This window comes from Cheilinus undulatus, linkage group 17, assembly GCF_018320785.1.
Source record: "Cheilinus undulatus linkage group 17, ASM1832078v1, whole genome shotgun sequence".
NCBI classification, from domain to species: domain Eukaryota; kingdom Metazoa; phylum Chordata; class Actinopteri; order Labriformes; family Labridae; genus Cheilinus; species Cheilinus undulatus.
In genome coordinates, this window is record NC_054881.1 from 17,269,971 (window position 1) to 17,284,072 (window position 14,102).

Below are 14,102 nucleotides of genomic sequence, written 5' to 3' on the forward strand. Positions count from 1 at the left end.
ATAAAATAAAGTATGAAAATTAAAAGACAAACAAATAAAAAGAATATAAAGATAAACAAAAATAAATGAATTAAAATTGAAGAAACATCACAATCTAAACCTACTCATAATCAGGCTATGATCTAAAATCTGCATTTTAAATTATTTAGAACAAATTTTAAAAAGTAAGGAGATTTTTTTTTTTTAACAAAGAGGGCTATGATTTAAAAAATAAGCAGTGTTCAATCTAATTTTATGTCTGTATCTGCAATCTTGACATTACTTCACTAAATTTGTGTCTATACCTTTATTTTTTTTTATACATACGTAAAATAACATAGTAGTGTAGGTTGTATTTGAAGAAAAATCTGTTTTTATTATTTCCTCACTTTTATTCTAAATCCGGTTTAGATCTTGCTTACAAAGACTAACTTGACATACAGCCCGTATGACGTCATATCTACGTTGTTGTTAATAATCCCGCCCCTACTCGTGCCGATCACGCTCACGTCACAGCTCCTCCCACTATGAGCGTCTGTTTGTTTCTGGACAGATAAAAAACTAGGAGAGAAATAAGAAACTAACATGATACTTTTATAATTTACATCCAGGTAATCGGAGCAACACAAAGTTAATTGTTTTAATGCCTGTCTTTGCTATTCTGGCCATGTGCTATTTAAATTATCTCCCCGGATCCAAAGGGAAATGGTCCTCTTGTATTTTTGCAGAAATTTTGATGCAGAATGGTCAGTCTGCAAATATCGCTCAAATAACAATAGATAATAAAATCAGCATCTGTTTGGACATGCAGGGGCCTTTCTTACAACATTTAAGCAGCAGCTTTTCTTCATCAGTCATTTGGTGTTTTCTGTTTTTAATCAATCTTAACAACTGGATGTGCAGACGGATTTTCTGCTGCTTTTATTCCTTTCCAGTTGAACCAGTTTTTCCACTACTAAGATGAGATGCATTGTTTCCTCCTTCCTTCAAGAAATGTAGTAAGAGTGAGCCAAAGAGGCACCAGGAAGTGAATTTAAATAAACATAGTCACAAAACACCAATGGTGGGAATCCCTTAAATAGAAAACAATGTCCATCAACAAAATGTCATAAAAATGCCAACTTTCATATCAAAATGTATTCATGCTGATGACATTTTGGGTTGATTTAAACCAAACTGAATTCTTCCATTCCTATCAGACATTAATATGGATTTTTTAAAGAATAATATCCAGTCCTAGTAAAGAGAGATCCTGTTACTTAATATTCAAGGAGATGGTGAGTTTGCTGCTCTTCATCACTTCAGACAGTTCACTTGGAGAGCCATCCCACAGTTATATAGCAGCTGCAGACAAACAAAAGTCCACACTTGACTGCTGTTTTGGTCCCATCTTGAAAAGTCAGCTTAAATTGATAATCTACAGTAAATCACAAGTTTAAAGCTAGCTGTGCAATCTTATTTTGTTTGTTATTCAAAATGCTAAAAAGACTGCCATTATATTTTATTTGGTATTTTTATACCCCATTTGTCCCTCAAATTATACTTGAAGTTTTTATGACAGCATATTACATTAACAATTGAGTTTATCTGTAGTGTCTTTTGATGTCATTATAATTAAATAAATCCTTAAAAATGAAATATCCCTTTTCTCATTTGCAAGAAATGCCATTTACTAACACTCACTTTTATTTATTATTTAAAAAAAAAAAACCTTTAGTTTTTATAAAATTGAATTAATATTCAAGGACTTTGATGGAAGCATCTTTTTTCTTTTTCTTTGCAATTCCGTACAAGAGTTAAATATATAGTGAGAAAAAAGCACGTTTTTCAAAGCACCAGTATTTAATGCATCAATGTTTGAGTATCAGAGCATCAATATAATAGTTAAGTTTAACTATTTAAGTATCAATGCAGCAAAGCAAGCAAACCAGTTTTTGGTAGTTTCCAGCCAACGTTCCATAAATGTTTTTTGATGCAGCCTCTAAAACAGCCTGCCTTTTCAGCAGTAACCTTCCGTGGCTTACCCTCTTCATGGAGGGAGTAAATTATTGTCTTTTGGACATTTGTCAAGTCAGCAGTCTTCCCCACGGTTGTGGTTGTGCAAACTGAACCACAATGAGAGAATGAAGGCTGAGCAAACCTGACATTTGGACGTTTCTACAATATACTAATAAATTGAGATAGTGGATTTTTTTATTTTTGTAAGCTGTAATCAAGATTAAGACAAAAAAAAAGGTCAGCAAAAAATGAATTTCATGATACTGTCATTTTTTAGATGCACCTGTATATTTATCAGATATTGTACATAATGTATGTTTTATCATTATAATTTTACAGTATGCTTTTTGCAATTTTGAGAAAGAATTTGAATTGTTTTCATCTTGCTAAATTCAAATGTCTCTTAAAAACTGTGCATTAGGTGTAGCACATAAGTAAATGAATACGGTAAGCCTTAAGAGGAAGTCAACAAAAACACAGAAAACATGAAAATTGAATAAAATCTAAAAACAGATGTTATGCTTTTACCATTTAAAGACAAAGGTACTGCGGTCTAAAATAACTCAAACAAGTACAAAACCCCCACTCAATCACAGACAAACCCTCATACAACTCTCCATTTGATTCAGATTTTATTTAAGTGCAGTTGTACTGACTGGAGGCGGACTTTTACATGAAGAGGCAGAGCACATAAACATGATAACTACAGCACCAAAGACTGGATGAATCATTCGATGGACAGTCAGCTCTCAAAGTTTGTTCTCCAGTGTCAGCTCTGTCTCTTTTGGGTAAGACGTCAAATGTTCCCAGATACACAGACAGAGCAAGAAAGCAGAGTGAAGGTCTCTGTGATTTGAAAGAAATGAAGGCTGTATTTAACTTAACTGAATCACTAATACAGTCAGAATGGCTGATATACAATAAAAAGAGAGTTTGTGTTTGTGTGTGGCAGCACTGCAGTTATGATCCTGATGTTCTTGACCTTTACTAGAGTTGGAGGTTTTTCCCATTAGACTTTTACACAGGAGCTGTAGGGCTTTGTTACAAAGATGAAAATTTGTATATACGTCACAAAATGTTGGTATGATTTCTAAAAAGTCACAGGACATTCATCCAAGAAGCAAGCCGTTGACTGAATTATCAAATAAGTTCTGCATGTTAAAGTTACAAGATCATTTTCTTTCAAAGCAAACAAATTGTAGAATTTATTATTCAAATTTTGAATTGCATTTATTTTGAAATGCAACTTGATTCTTTGACCTAATGTCAGTTTTCTGACAGTAGCAAGCAGTTAACACTGTGCAGCATTGCACGCTCACTGTTTACATTGCATTTGTTAAATATTCCTCACTATTCCCCAAAGTTTTTGTTTCCCTTTCCACAAACTACTAAGCTACTACTTTTATTTTGAAGACAGAGAGTGAAACTTTTATTGAGGAGCATTTGACAGTGGTGAGCGGGATCACCCTGCCTTCGTGTTCACCTAAGTTGGAGAATAACAACTGAAATACAAATATGGATTTTATTAATGCAACACTATCTCAATTTTGGAAAAAAAAACAAGCAGCATTTCTTGCAGCTTTCAAGTCCACATTTGCAAGATTTTTTTAATCAGACTTGTAGACATCGTGTACAATCACAGGAAGCTACTTATAACTGCTGTTTCTTACTAATAAAGTGATAAGCCAAGAGCACGAGCAGAGGCAGAAAATGATCCTATTTAGGCTTTAAAGTTACAGGATAAACAAGGAAGGAGCTGTGACATTTGCAGGCGAGTTTTCTGGCGTCTGACATGATGAAGTTGAGCGTAACGATCGGAACGCTTCAGAAAATAAAACACCTAAAGTCAGAACACAGATTTCTTTGATTTAATAATGCAGAGACATATTTTACAGCCCACAGAGTGCTGCCACATGCCAGGTCCAGATTTACTAAGAGTATGTGTATAAGAGGATGAGACAGTGTGTGTTATCATGTGTTTGTGTGTGTTCATGGCCGGCAGCGCTGGATGAATCGTGGGTACAGGCAGACGTCTCGGATGTGATGTCTGTTCAGCAGCCAGGTGAGGAAACGCTCCAAACCCAGACCATAACCGCCGTGAGGACATGTGCCGTATTTCCTCTGAAACACAAACAAACAAAGGAGCCTGTTAATACAAACATGACATTAAATTCAGCAGCAAGATGTTAGATGCTTATCTTTAGCAAACGAGGTTTGTTTTTATAAGTGGACTATGATGAGGATATATTTGGCCAACACTTAATATCTGAATTTTTCTGCCATTAATGTGTTTTTGAGTGTTAAGGGACAGTATTTGGAAGGGTTGGTGGATATGCACTGCTTGTCTGCATTTGCTGGCTGTTAGAAAGTATGCAGGTTATGTGTGCTTCAACACTGGTTTCCCTCTGGCTAAGCCCACTGCTTCTTACCAGTCAAATCAATAACATGAAACAAACACGCCATCAGTTTTCTGTTACCTGGTCAGTGTACCAGTAGTACGGGGTCGGGTCGATTCCCTCCCTCTTGTATCCTTCCAGCAGCTCTTCTGAATCCCAGATACGCATCGAGCCTCCGACAATCTCCCCAACGTTTGGCATCAACACATCGACCTGCAGCACAAACACATCAGAGGAGGTGTTAGGACTGCTCTTTATGCATGCTTTTTTTGATTCAAAAAGGAACTATAAAATTATTCGTAGGGCTGACAGCATTCATGCATTAGCTGCGGTAAAAAAAAAAAAACATAATTACTGCATTAATGTTCTTTAATCGCAAGACACTTTGGTTTAGCTACTGTATCTCAGCATCTCCCTCCAGTTGCAGTGATGCCAACCACTGCACTTTACTCAGTTCACTTTAAAAACTCACAATAAGCTCTGGATAAGTCAAAAGTCATCTGAAACGTTGCCTTTTTCTGTCCTCTCGTTTCCTTTTCAATCCATGGCAAGTTCCTTTTTCTGTGCTTACAGTCACCTCATGATTTTTGATCTATCTCAAGTTCCTTATTGTCTTTCAAAATAAAAGCAAATCTGTTTCAAACCAAAAGAATTTCTCTCACTCTTTAAGCTCTCCAACAGCTTTATGACTATACTTATACTTAACAGTATACCACCATTTTCTTAAATGTAGGGTTATGACCTAATGAAGGATATGCTCTTAAGACGTAATGCTCATTAGTGTTAGCAAACTGCTTTTAAACAACAGTAAAGAAGAGGAAGAAGCAGGCAAAACAAAGCACATGAAGAAGTCAGCTACAGATGCACTAGCAGGTGAGAGATGAGATCCACCAGTTTTTCCTCTTGCTAAACTTCTCCATGCTTTGTTTCTAAAACAGGATTAAAAGGACTTGAGCGATGCTAATATGTTTTAAAGGCCATGAATGGATATACAGAAGTAGAGAACAGGTGCTACAGGTATGCATTTAGGCACTCTGCTTTGACTCCATTACTACAGCCCATTCTGTGTTTACATGGGTCGTCCTGCGATCCTTCACTGATGAACATGAGTCATGATCTACCCTATTATATGCTGACTGCTTCACAGCACACTTCAGAAATCATAAATATGATCCCTTAAAAAGGCTTCAAAATATGTGCATTTTATTTTTATCATTACTTTTTATTAATCTTATCATTCTACGGAGAAATTAGACTATTCACGTCTTTGTTGCTTTTATTTAACCTGGAATTCGGGACTTTGTTTATATTTTACCAATAAATCAAACCATGACGAAGAAACCGAGGTACAAACCAAACTATGACCTCTGTGAACTGTTACACTCCTAATAAACAGGAGCCAATGTTCAGCAGTATCAAGGTTATGAGCACTTTATACTGGTTGCATCAGTATATACAACTACTTTTTGGGTAAAAAAGTAGGCATTAAAAATATGTCATACACCAGTTTTATGGCATACATTTAAAATTAACTGCACTGTATAAATGTGGATTTTGTCTGAGACTGAACACATTTAGACTTTTTATAATATACATGACTGACAAACCCAATCATTAGTTAATGGATATTTAAAACCCATGGCCCTTACATTAATTGAAAGAAATAAAGTGCTGCTGAATTATAATCTATGTTGCCCATGCATAGTTTGATGTATTTTTTTTCATTCCTTGGGATGTTATAAGCAGTTAATGTGTACCTTGATGCAGCATACACCCCAGTTTGTGTCTAAAGTTCACTTCGACTATGTTTACTAGGTTTCCTACCGACTCAGTGAGGCGTCTGTCGTCATCACAGCGCTGCATGTAGAACGATTTGATCTCAGCTGGGAAGCGACAGAGCAGGATGGTCTCGTTGATGGTGTCGGTCATCAGCCTCTCTGGAGCCTCAGGAATGTCCTGAGATTAAGACGGAAAACAAAACAGGAACGTTAATTACCAGCTCGCTTTTTAATGTCTGGGAAAAAAACAAATTTAAATGATGTAAACCCTGAAAACAAAAATCACAAGAAAAAAACAGGAGCAGTGGTGAATGCAGCAAATGTAGGATGACTCTTAGGATCTGAAAATGAGTATGACATGACTCTTTCTGCTTCAATGTTGACCACTTTTTCCCCTTTATTAGTTTCATGGGCATCCTTTAATGTCAGAAGTGCAGGACCTTAAGTTTTGCGAGTCAAGACAGTCTGTAGGATTGGATTTTTTTGGTCTGTAGCACAAATTTCTTTGTTGTATCTGGACAAACCATTTCAGATGTTGAAGTCAAACAGAGAAACCTGCAAGTTGAGAGACCAACCATCATAAAATTCCTGTGCACTGCAAGCCAAAATGACTGGTCTTGTCAATGGAATCTGATGAATTTGAAGAGTGAAGTAGCTGCTGAAACCACCCAGAAGAAAAGATGTGTAAAAAATGTTCTGTGTTGGGTTGTCACCTCTCCAAACTCATAGTAGGTCCCATCTTCTTTCTTGTAGTCATGCTCTTTAAGCCATTCTATAGCTTCAGTGTAGTTCATCCTCTTGAATGGCCTCTTGGGAGGTTTGAAGTTCTGGAGAAATATTAAAAAACAACTTATCAGGGCCGCTGAATAATATTTAAAATTAAATTAGACTTTTCAAACCCTTTTAAGACACAATTGAAGTAAAATTGAGATCATTTTTTTGCATAGCAATGATGTTCTTGGGTTTCATTTGAAACTCAATGTCTTTGATTCTTAATGTTTAAAGTTTAAATTTATTTTTGTATCACAGGCAAGTATTAATTTTTTTTGTCCCTGTGATGCATTCCTTGTATTTTCAATGCCAAACCATATTTAGTGAGCTTGTAGTTCCTGGGCTCCTCTTTCAACTACCATGCCATAAATGCTATGAATTCACATAAACTGTAAAATCCAAAAAAAAAGAGAGAACTTTTGTGAAAAAAATGAAGACCTTTTATGTCCATATATTTTACAGATCTAATTCAATCTTTTTCAGGATCTGCAGGAGGTTTATGGAAGAATAATTTCACATTCAACTGCTTAAGACAATCATCCATTGAAAGAAATCAAGTGTTTAAAGCAACAGAAAAGCTACAAAATGTTTTCAAAAGCAAACTGATTTAAGAACCAACTTATTATTAATGGGGGTACAATATTGGACACATAACACTTTTTTTCACTTTAATCTGTTATATTGACAAATTAAAAACGTACAGGGTTGATGTCATAGAGCAGCTGAGCAGCAGGGGATTTGAGGACTCGATCCACGACGTCACAAACCAGATCCTCCAGTCGATTCAGCAGATCCTCGAAAGAAATGAAGGGACACTCGGCCTCAATGTGAGTGTATCTGAACAGACAAAATATAATTACATAAATAAGAGAAACCAGAATCAAGAGCTATTACAATGGCAGGTTTGTAATACAGAATGATTAATCACTAGCTGCATACACTTAAACATTTACATATGTAGCTCAACGTGTGCGCAAAAAGACTAAGTTCATCTTTTAAAATCAGTGCATTAGTCGTACATCCAGGACCTTTATAAAGACAATAGCTTTGATATGCAAGACAGATGGATTGTTCAGATGTTAAATGTGCACCATAAGGTGAAGATGACCTCCTAAAAGACAAAAATCAAGGCTTCTCACTCAGAAAGATGTCTGCGGGTGCGGGACTGCTCAGCGCGGTACGACTGGGCGATGCAGAAAGTGTCACCCAGTGCCGGTATGCAGGTTTCCAGGTAGAGTTGAGAGGACTGTGTCAGGTACGCCTGCTCGCCAAAGTAGTTGAGGTTAAACAATGTAGAGCCGCCTTCCACCTGAGTCTGCACCAGGGTGGGGGGAGTGATCTACAAACAAAATAGCAACAGTTAATATTTATATATTACCTCAAAATGCCACAGAAGCTTTCTGTCTGAATGTTTTCTTATTTTCCTCTTTGTCATAAATACATAGCTTTGAGGTTATCTGACATTATAAAGTGATGACTTTGGTTGTTTCAGTCAGTGTGTTTCACCTCGTAGTATCCTCGGCTGAAGAAGTGGTCCCTGAAGCACTGTGTGACGGTGGATCGGACTCGGAGGATCTTGGACACGTTCTCTCCTCTGATCAGCATGTGTCGGTTGTTCAGCTGGACATCTACGTCAGACTCCTCGTTCAGTAGGTTGTCAGCGCCACCTGCAGGGGCTAAGCCAACCAGCTCCCAGAAGTCACAGTGAAGCTCGTGGCCACCTGGTGCCTGGAAGAGGAAGACAGGAAGTTGCTGGAGACCTATGATCATATTTTGAAACCACATCCATCCTTCAGTGCCACGGTTATCATCTTCGGTACAATGTTATAATTTCACATTATTTTGCTGTTGTAGAATTTATGGATATCCAGGAAACATGCCTGTCAAGGTACCAATTCAACATTCACAATTCAAGCATTGCCAACATTTCTTTGCCTATATAAATAAAACAAGAAAAAATATAAATGTAAATCAACTACAACTAAATCACCTTGTGCAACAAGAAACTGACACTATGGTGTACAGAGCAACTGGTATCTACGGGGACTTGTAGCCAACAGTATTTTTGCTCATGCAGGTGAAAGTCTCTATAAAAATTAAGCTGAATTATCTGTTCTCTTATCTCTTCAAACAAACTTAACTGGTGGTTAAAATAAGAACAAATACAATAAATAATTTAAAATGATCATAGTGCAGAAATTAATTTAGATTTAAACATTCAGATATCAGGAAATATGATCCGGTGTGCATGTTTTAAAAGTGCTATTATTGAGTTGTTAGATTTCCTGCGTAACTTGATTTATCAGAGTAGCCTGTTCCCTTGTGCACGTTAAAGTGCAGGAGTGTAATGTTGTGCAGCAGGTGTGTCTACCTGTTTCCCCTCAGGAACTGGAGTGACGGTGCCATACAGGGCGACGGTGCTCTCTGTGGACAACACCAAGCCGTTGTAGCACTGACACTAAAAACAGGAACAACAAAACAAGTCAGTGTTTGTATCAGAGATACAGTGAAGCTCTAGATTTACATCAGCACATTTGAGCTTTAAAATGACTTATAAATTTTGCTACCCCAAATCAGGATTTCCCTTCTCACAAGATCAGTTTGACCAAACACTTTTGTTTAGATAAGAAGATCCTTTACATTTCCAAACAAGTGTGAAGAGACTCAGACTAAAATTCGGTTTCTATTCACAACACAGAGTGAGAAACATCCTTTAATCAAATAAAATTGTATGTTTGACTTAATTTTTGTTTCCATATTAACTTCTGCCCAAACAAAATATATCTGTAGTCTGAAATAATGTCATCTCTTTACTTTAATCAGCTATTTGGCTGAAATTCTCTCTTTTTTTAACCTTCTGAGACCTATGCTGTTCTTTAACCATTGTGTCTCGCCTGGACTATTTGTCTTTAACAGCTTTGTAAAGCATCAACCCTGTGGTGCAAAGTCAAGCTTTAATATCCTTTTTCAGGACAACCTGGGCTGTAAAAATATGCATGCTGTAGTCATGTCACTTTAATTTTTAAGAAGTTATGGAATGATAAAGATACAAAAAGACAACGGAAATTAAAACTCAAAGGTTTTTATGTATTACACAGTAAACAATAACTGAGGTTTTTTGCATAAACATATTCTCCCATCTCTTCAAAAAATAAACACAAAATCATTCAGTGACAAATAGTCTTCAACGAATTCACATATTTACAAAAAAACCTTGTGCTTTTTGGAATTTGCTTCTTTTGAGTCAAACTCCCCAGGTTCTCCTCCAGTTTCAAAGTGTTAAAGCATGCACAGTTTTGGCAAAGCACGATGTGACAACATAGCAGCCTGCCCTTGGTTGTCACAGCCCGTCACAATAAATTGCAGGAAACATTATGGTAGCTTATACTAAAGCCAGCTACTGGAACAATCGAAAAATTGACTCAAAATATGGATTAAAAAAGTCATTCAATATGGGAGATACTGATGTGGGTTTAATCTTTAAATACAACATCTGTCTCAAAGTGTGAAACTTAATTTCATCTCATATTTAAAATAGCCTTTATTTTTTAGAAGTATGAAATTCAAACACTTCTATTTACTGCCCCAAACTTAACAAAATGACAACTCTGTCAGAAAGCATGACACAGAACATGTTGTTCATCACTAATGAAAATCAAAAATAAAGGTGCTGTGTACAAGTGACTAAAAAAGAGCTTAATAGTAGTATTTTACCAGTTTATCGGACAAGACACACTGAAGGAATCCTGTTCCATCTCTCAGTACAATGAACATCAAATTCTTCCCTGTAAGAGACAAAATAAGCATGAGTGAAAATCGGAGTCCACCTTTGATAAATCAAGTTGAATCTAGGATACATTCATGTTGTTGTTTTTTATGGGCTTCTATGTCTGCTAATAAAGATGATGATGATACATTTTTACCATATCTGTGTTTTTAGTATCATTGTCATATTTATATCATGCTGCTCACCTTGCCTCCTAAGACGATGGACCCATCCGAACACTTTGACTCTCTGACCTCTCTTCTCCTCCAGATGATGAATTTTAACCTGAGAAAACACATCAGAAAAGCGTATTTAGGATTTGTACTACTTGATACAAAAAAATCCTGTTCCTGCCAAATAAGACATTATAAAGTGATGCTGTGGGATATAAAACAGCTATGATTCTTATTATACAGCTGATAGTGTTAAATTCTTTAATATCAAATAATCATGGATACCAGTTTTAACACATAATGCCATTCTTTTTTTTCTAACACTGGCATTCAAAATCTGTCACTTCTGCCAAAATCAAAACTACTGACAGAGACAGTAATAATAGAATTCTAACAGACTTACAGCATCAGGCTCAGGTAGGCTGGTGTCTTTCTCAATGATGATCTTCTTGGCTTCTTCAAGGTTCTTCTCTCTCCTCTCGTTGTCCTCTGTCTGCACAACAAAACATGCATTAAACAGTTGCACCTGCTTCAGAGTTATGCTGGAATAAGACACTGTACGACTAAACACAGAAAAGACAAGAAGCATATTGAGTTTGATACTTATCAGTCATTGAGGTTGCAGAAATGTAACTTTTTGTTAGACTGGAGCACAAACACACCTCTTTCTTTTCTTTGGCATCGTTCTTTGACATCTCCCTGTTGAAGGCTTTTTTTGCATTCTTCATCTGTGTCTTAGAGATCACAGCCCAACGCTGAGGATGAAGAAGAGGAGAAAAACACAAACATGAAGAGACAGGGAGAGTGAAGAGATGATATGAAACAAAGCCATATAAAATCACTTTTTTCTTGGATATAGAGAGATTTTTAATTGCATGATAATGTTTTTAGGACCAATTATCAGCTGATTAGGTAGGATGCATCATTTTAACCATGGTATCGACTGTATCAAAATGTATCATGGCCTGATGATTTACTGCGGTCAAACATTACAGCATGATCATAGAGGAAAAATCTGCAAGTTATGAACTATTATAAACACACCGTGTGGTTCTAGTTGAAATTAAGGCTGCCAACTTCATGCTTGTTTATGTAACAGGAAGACCAACCTCTCCCTCCTTCTGTGATTCCACATAGATGGTTGGGAACGGCTCTTTCCCAGCAGACATCAGAGCCTGTGGTTCATTAAAAACAAAAATGAGACATTGACAGACATGTTGGTACAACTAGATCGACCAGCAGAAATTAAATAAACAATAATCACATGCATGGATATAAAAACAGAACAGATCAGAGGTTTGTATAAATAAATGGGTGTTTACCTTGAGAGGAGTTTTGAAGGGTTTCTGCTCCGTACCGTCTCCATCCTGGTCGCTGCCACATTTGTCCGACACATACACCTCACCTGAGGAAAAGAGGCATAATTGATATCAGCATTTCCTCTGAACTATGAGGATTTCTGATCTTTTTTGAATATCTACACCTAGGAATTTCCATCTAATTTTTGTTTCCAGGAGTGCTGGGGGCATCTAATTAAATTATCACATCTGCAAGAAGAACTGCTGAGCTGACAAAGACAGGGTAGATTATTCAGATAAGACTCTCAGCTTGGTCTGCCAGTGTTTTCTCTAACGTGTTTCTGTTGATTGACCAGATTTAGCAGGTTAAGGAAAAGCTCCACGATCTTCCCTTTTTCAGGAGAATAGAGCAGAACAATGTGTCTTTTCCACCATAAATCTAACATAGGATGTAGTAATAGCTGAGTAAACGTCTATATAAAGGGGAAGCTGGCTTGATGGGCCATCACTTTGTGTGTTTGAATATGGCCCACCCATGAGGTTTGTTGTTCTTTGCTCTAAGGACTCATGCTATAAAGCTGTTGGAACATCTGTAACAACTGAGCAACTTCACAGCATTATTGCAGGAACTTTTTACAAAAACAGCAAGTCACTGCACAGTCAGAATCACCATCATGAACCCTTGAGCCTAGGACTGGGCAATAGATCAAGTTTTAAAGATAAATTCACCTTTTTTTAAACAATATACAGGGTCAGACAATTTATAGCAATATCATTTATGCTGTGTTAAAACTAAGATGCATGATAATAGATTTTGCCAATATTTGATCAGTCAATAATACCAAGAATTTTAGCCTATTCCAATAAATACAGACAATGACCTTAACCAACCCAGCACTAAAGAAAGCACAGGATATATAATTTAGCCGAAAAGGTACTTCCTTATTTTGATGAAGTTCTGTTAAGCCCCATTGAAGCCAAAACAAGCAGCCTCCTGAAGAGATTAAGCCGCTTAACTTTTATTTTTCAGCATGATAGTGTTGTGTCTGTAACATCATGATGATATACTTATTACATGGGCATTCAATGTGGGTCAATCCTACGTTGACTTACATTCAGTAATATACAGTACACAGGATAACTTAAATATAACGAAGAACGAAAACGAAAGCAAATGTAACATGGTGCAACTGTCTGAAATACGTTACAGAGCTCGATCTACTGATCCATCTAATTTACGTCATGTGTATATACAGACATTAAAATGTCAAGCTCAGGTCGGATTCATACATTTGTCCGCCCCTTCGGTATTGCAGTATAAACTGACAGCTGTCATTGGTGAATTAAAGGTTAGCTTTATCTTAACTGAACCTGCCTAGTCCATGTTTACTTTAATCCATTCTGTTAATTGAATCCATAGTTTCACTGACTGTGAAACCGTACTCATTATAAATGAATGCAAAGCCCTACATAATCAGTCATAATAAGGCGTTAGCTTGCATGCTAACTGCTAGCATCACCTCAACTGATGCAATCTGCACCTCACACATGTCTACGGGAGCTAGCTCACCGGGCTAGCTGGCTCCGGCTAAGCCTATTTCTTCCTTACCAACTGAGACTTGTTCCACACCTTTCGCTATGTCCGTCGCCATGTCAGTCCAGATGCTGCGACAGTCCGCTCAGGAGGGGGAACTAAATATCCTCTATTCAAAAAATAGAAATTAAACCCCAGGAGTTACTGCTGGTGGCGTCTTTAGCCGAGGACATGCAGCTTTGCGTCAGCCAAGCCGCAGCTCGCCGTCATCGACACAGGAAGAAGATAGGGCGGGACGTCAAGCGCTGATTGGCTAGTATTATGACGTCACCAGCATTGCAACATATCCCATTCGTGGGCTTCCTTGTCAGTTAATCATTTGGATCAGAATGAAACGGTCTATGCAGAG

The 14,102-nt window shown here is 37.1% G+C and overlaps 1 protein-coding gene across 3 annotated transcripts; it reads right to left on the bottom strand.

The window, feature by feature from the left end:
* Window positions 1-2,592: 2,592 nt before the first annotated feature.
* On the bottom strand, window positions 2,593-13,955 carry nars1 (asparaginyl-tRNA synthetase 1). Of its 3 annotated transcripts, none has more exons than XM_041811633.1 (15): window positions 13,790-13,955; window positions 12,184-12,266; window positions 11,971-12,036; window positions 11,524-11,616; window positions 11,265-11,354; window positions 10,895-10,973; window positions 10,637-10,707; window positions 9,294-9,380; window positions 8,429-8,650; window positions 8,062-8,261; window positions 7,624-7,759; window positions 6,865-6,978; window positions 6,198-6,329; window positions 4,455-4,586; window positions 2,593-4,098 (listed from the first exon to the last, which is right to left on the bottom strand). In XM_041811633.1, the coding sequence occupies exons 1-15, from the start codon at window positions 13,809-13,811 to the stop codon at window positions 3,967-3,969; spliced, it is 1,659 nt and encodes a 552-aa protein (XP_041667567.1). In that variant the 5' UTR covers window positions 13,812-13,955; the 3' UTR covers window positions 2,593-3,966. The 3 variants fall into 3 exon arrangements, with proteins under 3 accessions (XP_041667567.1, XP_041667566.1, XP_041667568.1); XM_041811632.1 differs by having other exon boundaries at window positions 13,769-13,955; XM_041811634.1 differs by lacking the exons at window positions 12,184-12,266; window positions 13,790-13,955 and having other exon boundaries at window positions 11,906-12,019.
* Between the last annotated feature and the right edge of the window lie 147 nt (window positions 13,956-14,102).

Coding starts and splice junctions, on each gene's coding strand:
- nars1 (XM_041811632.1), bottom strand. CDS start 13,811: ATGGCGACGGACATAGCGAAAGGTGTGGAACAAGTCTCAGTTG. Junction 10,974..11,264: donor GCCTACCTGAGCCTGATGCT/GTAAGTCTGTTA, acceptor GTGTTTTCTCAG/GTTAAAATTCATCATCTGGA. Junction 10,708..10,894: donor CCATCGTCTTAGGAGGCAAG/GTGAGCAGCATG, acceptor TGTCTCTTACAG/GGAAGAATTTGATGTTCATT.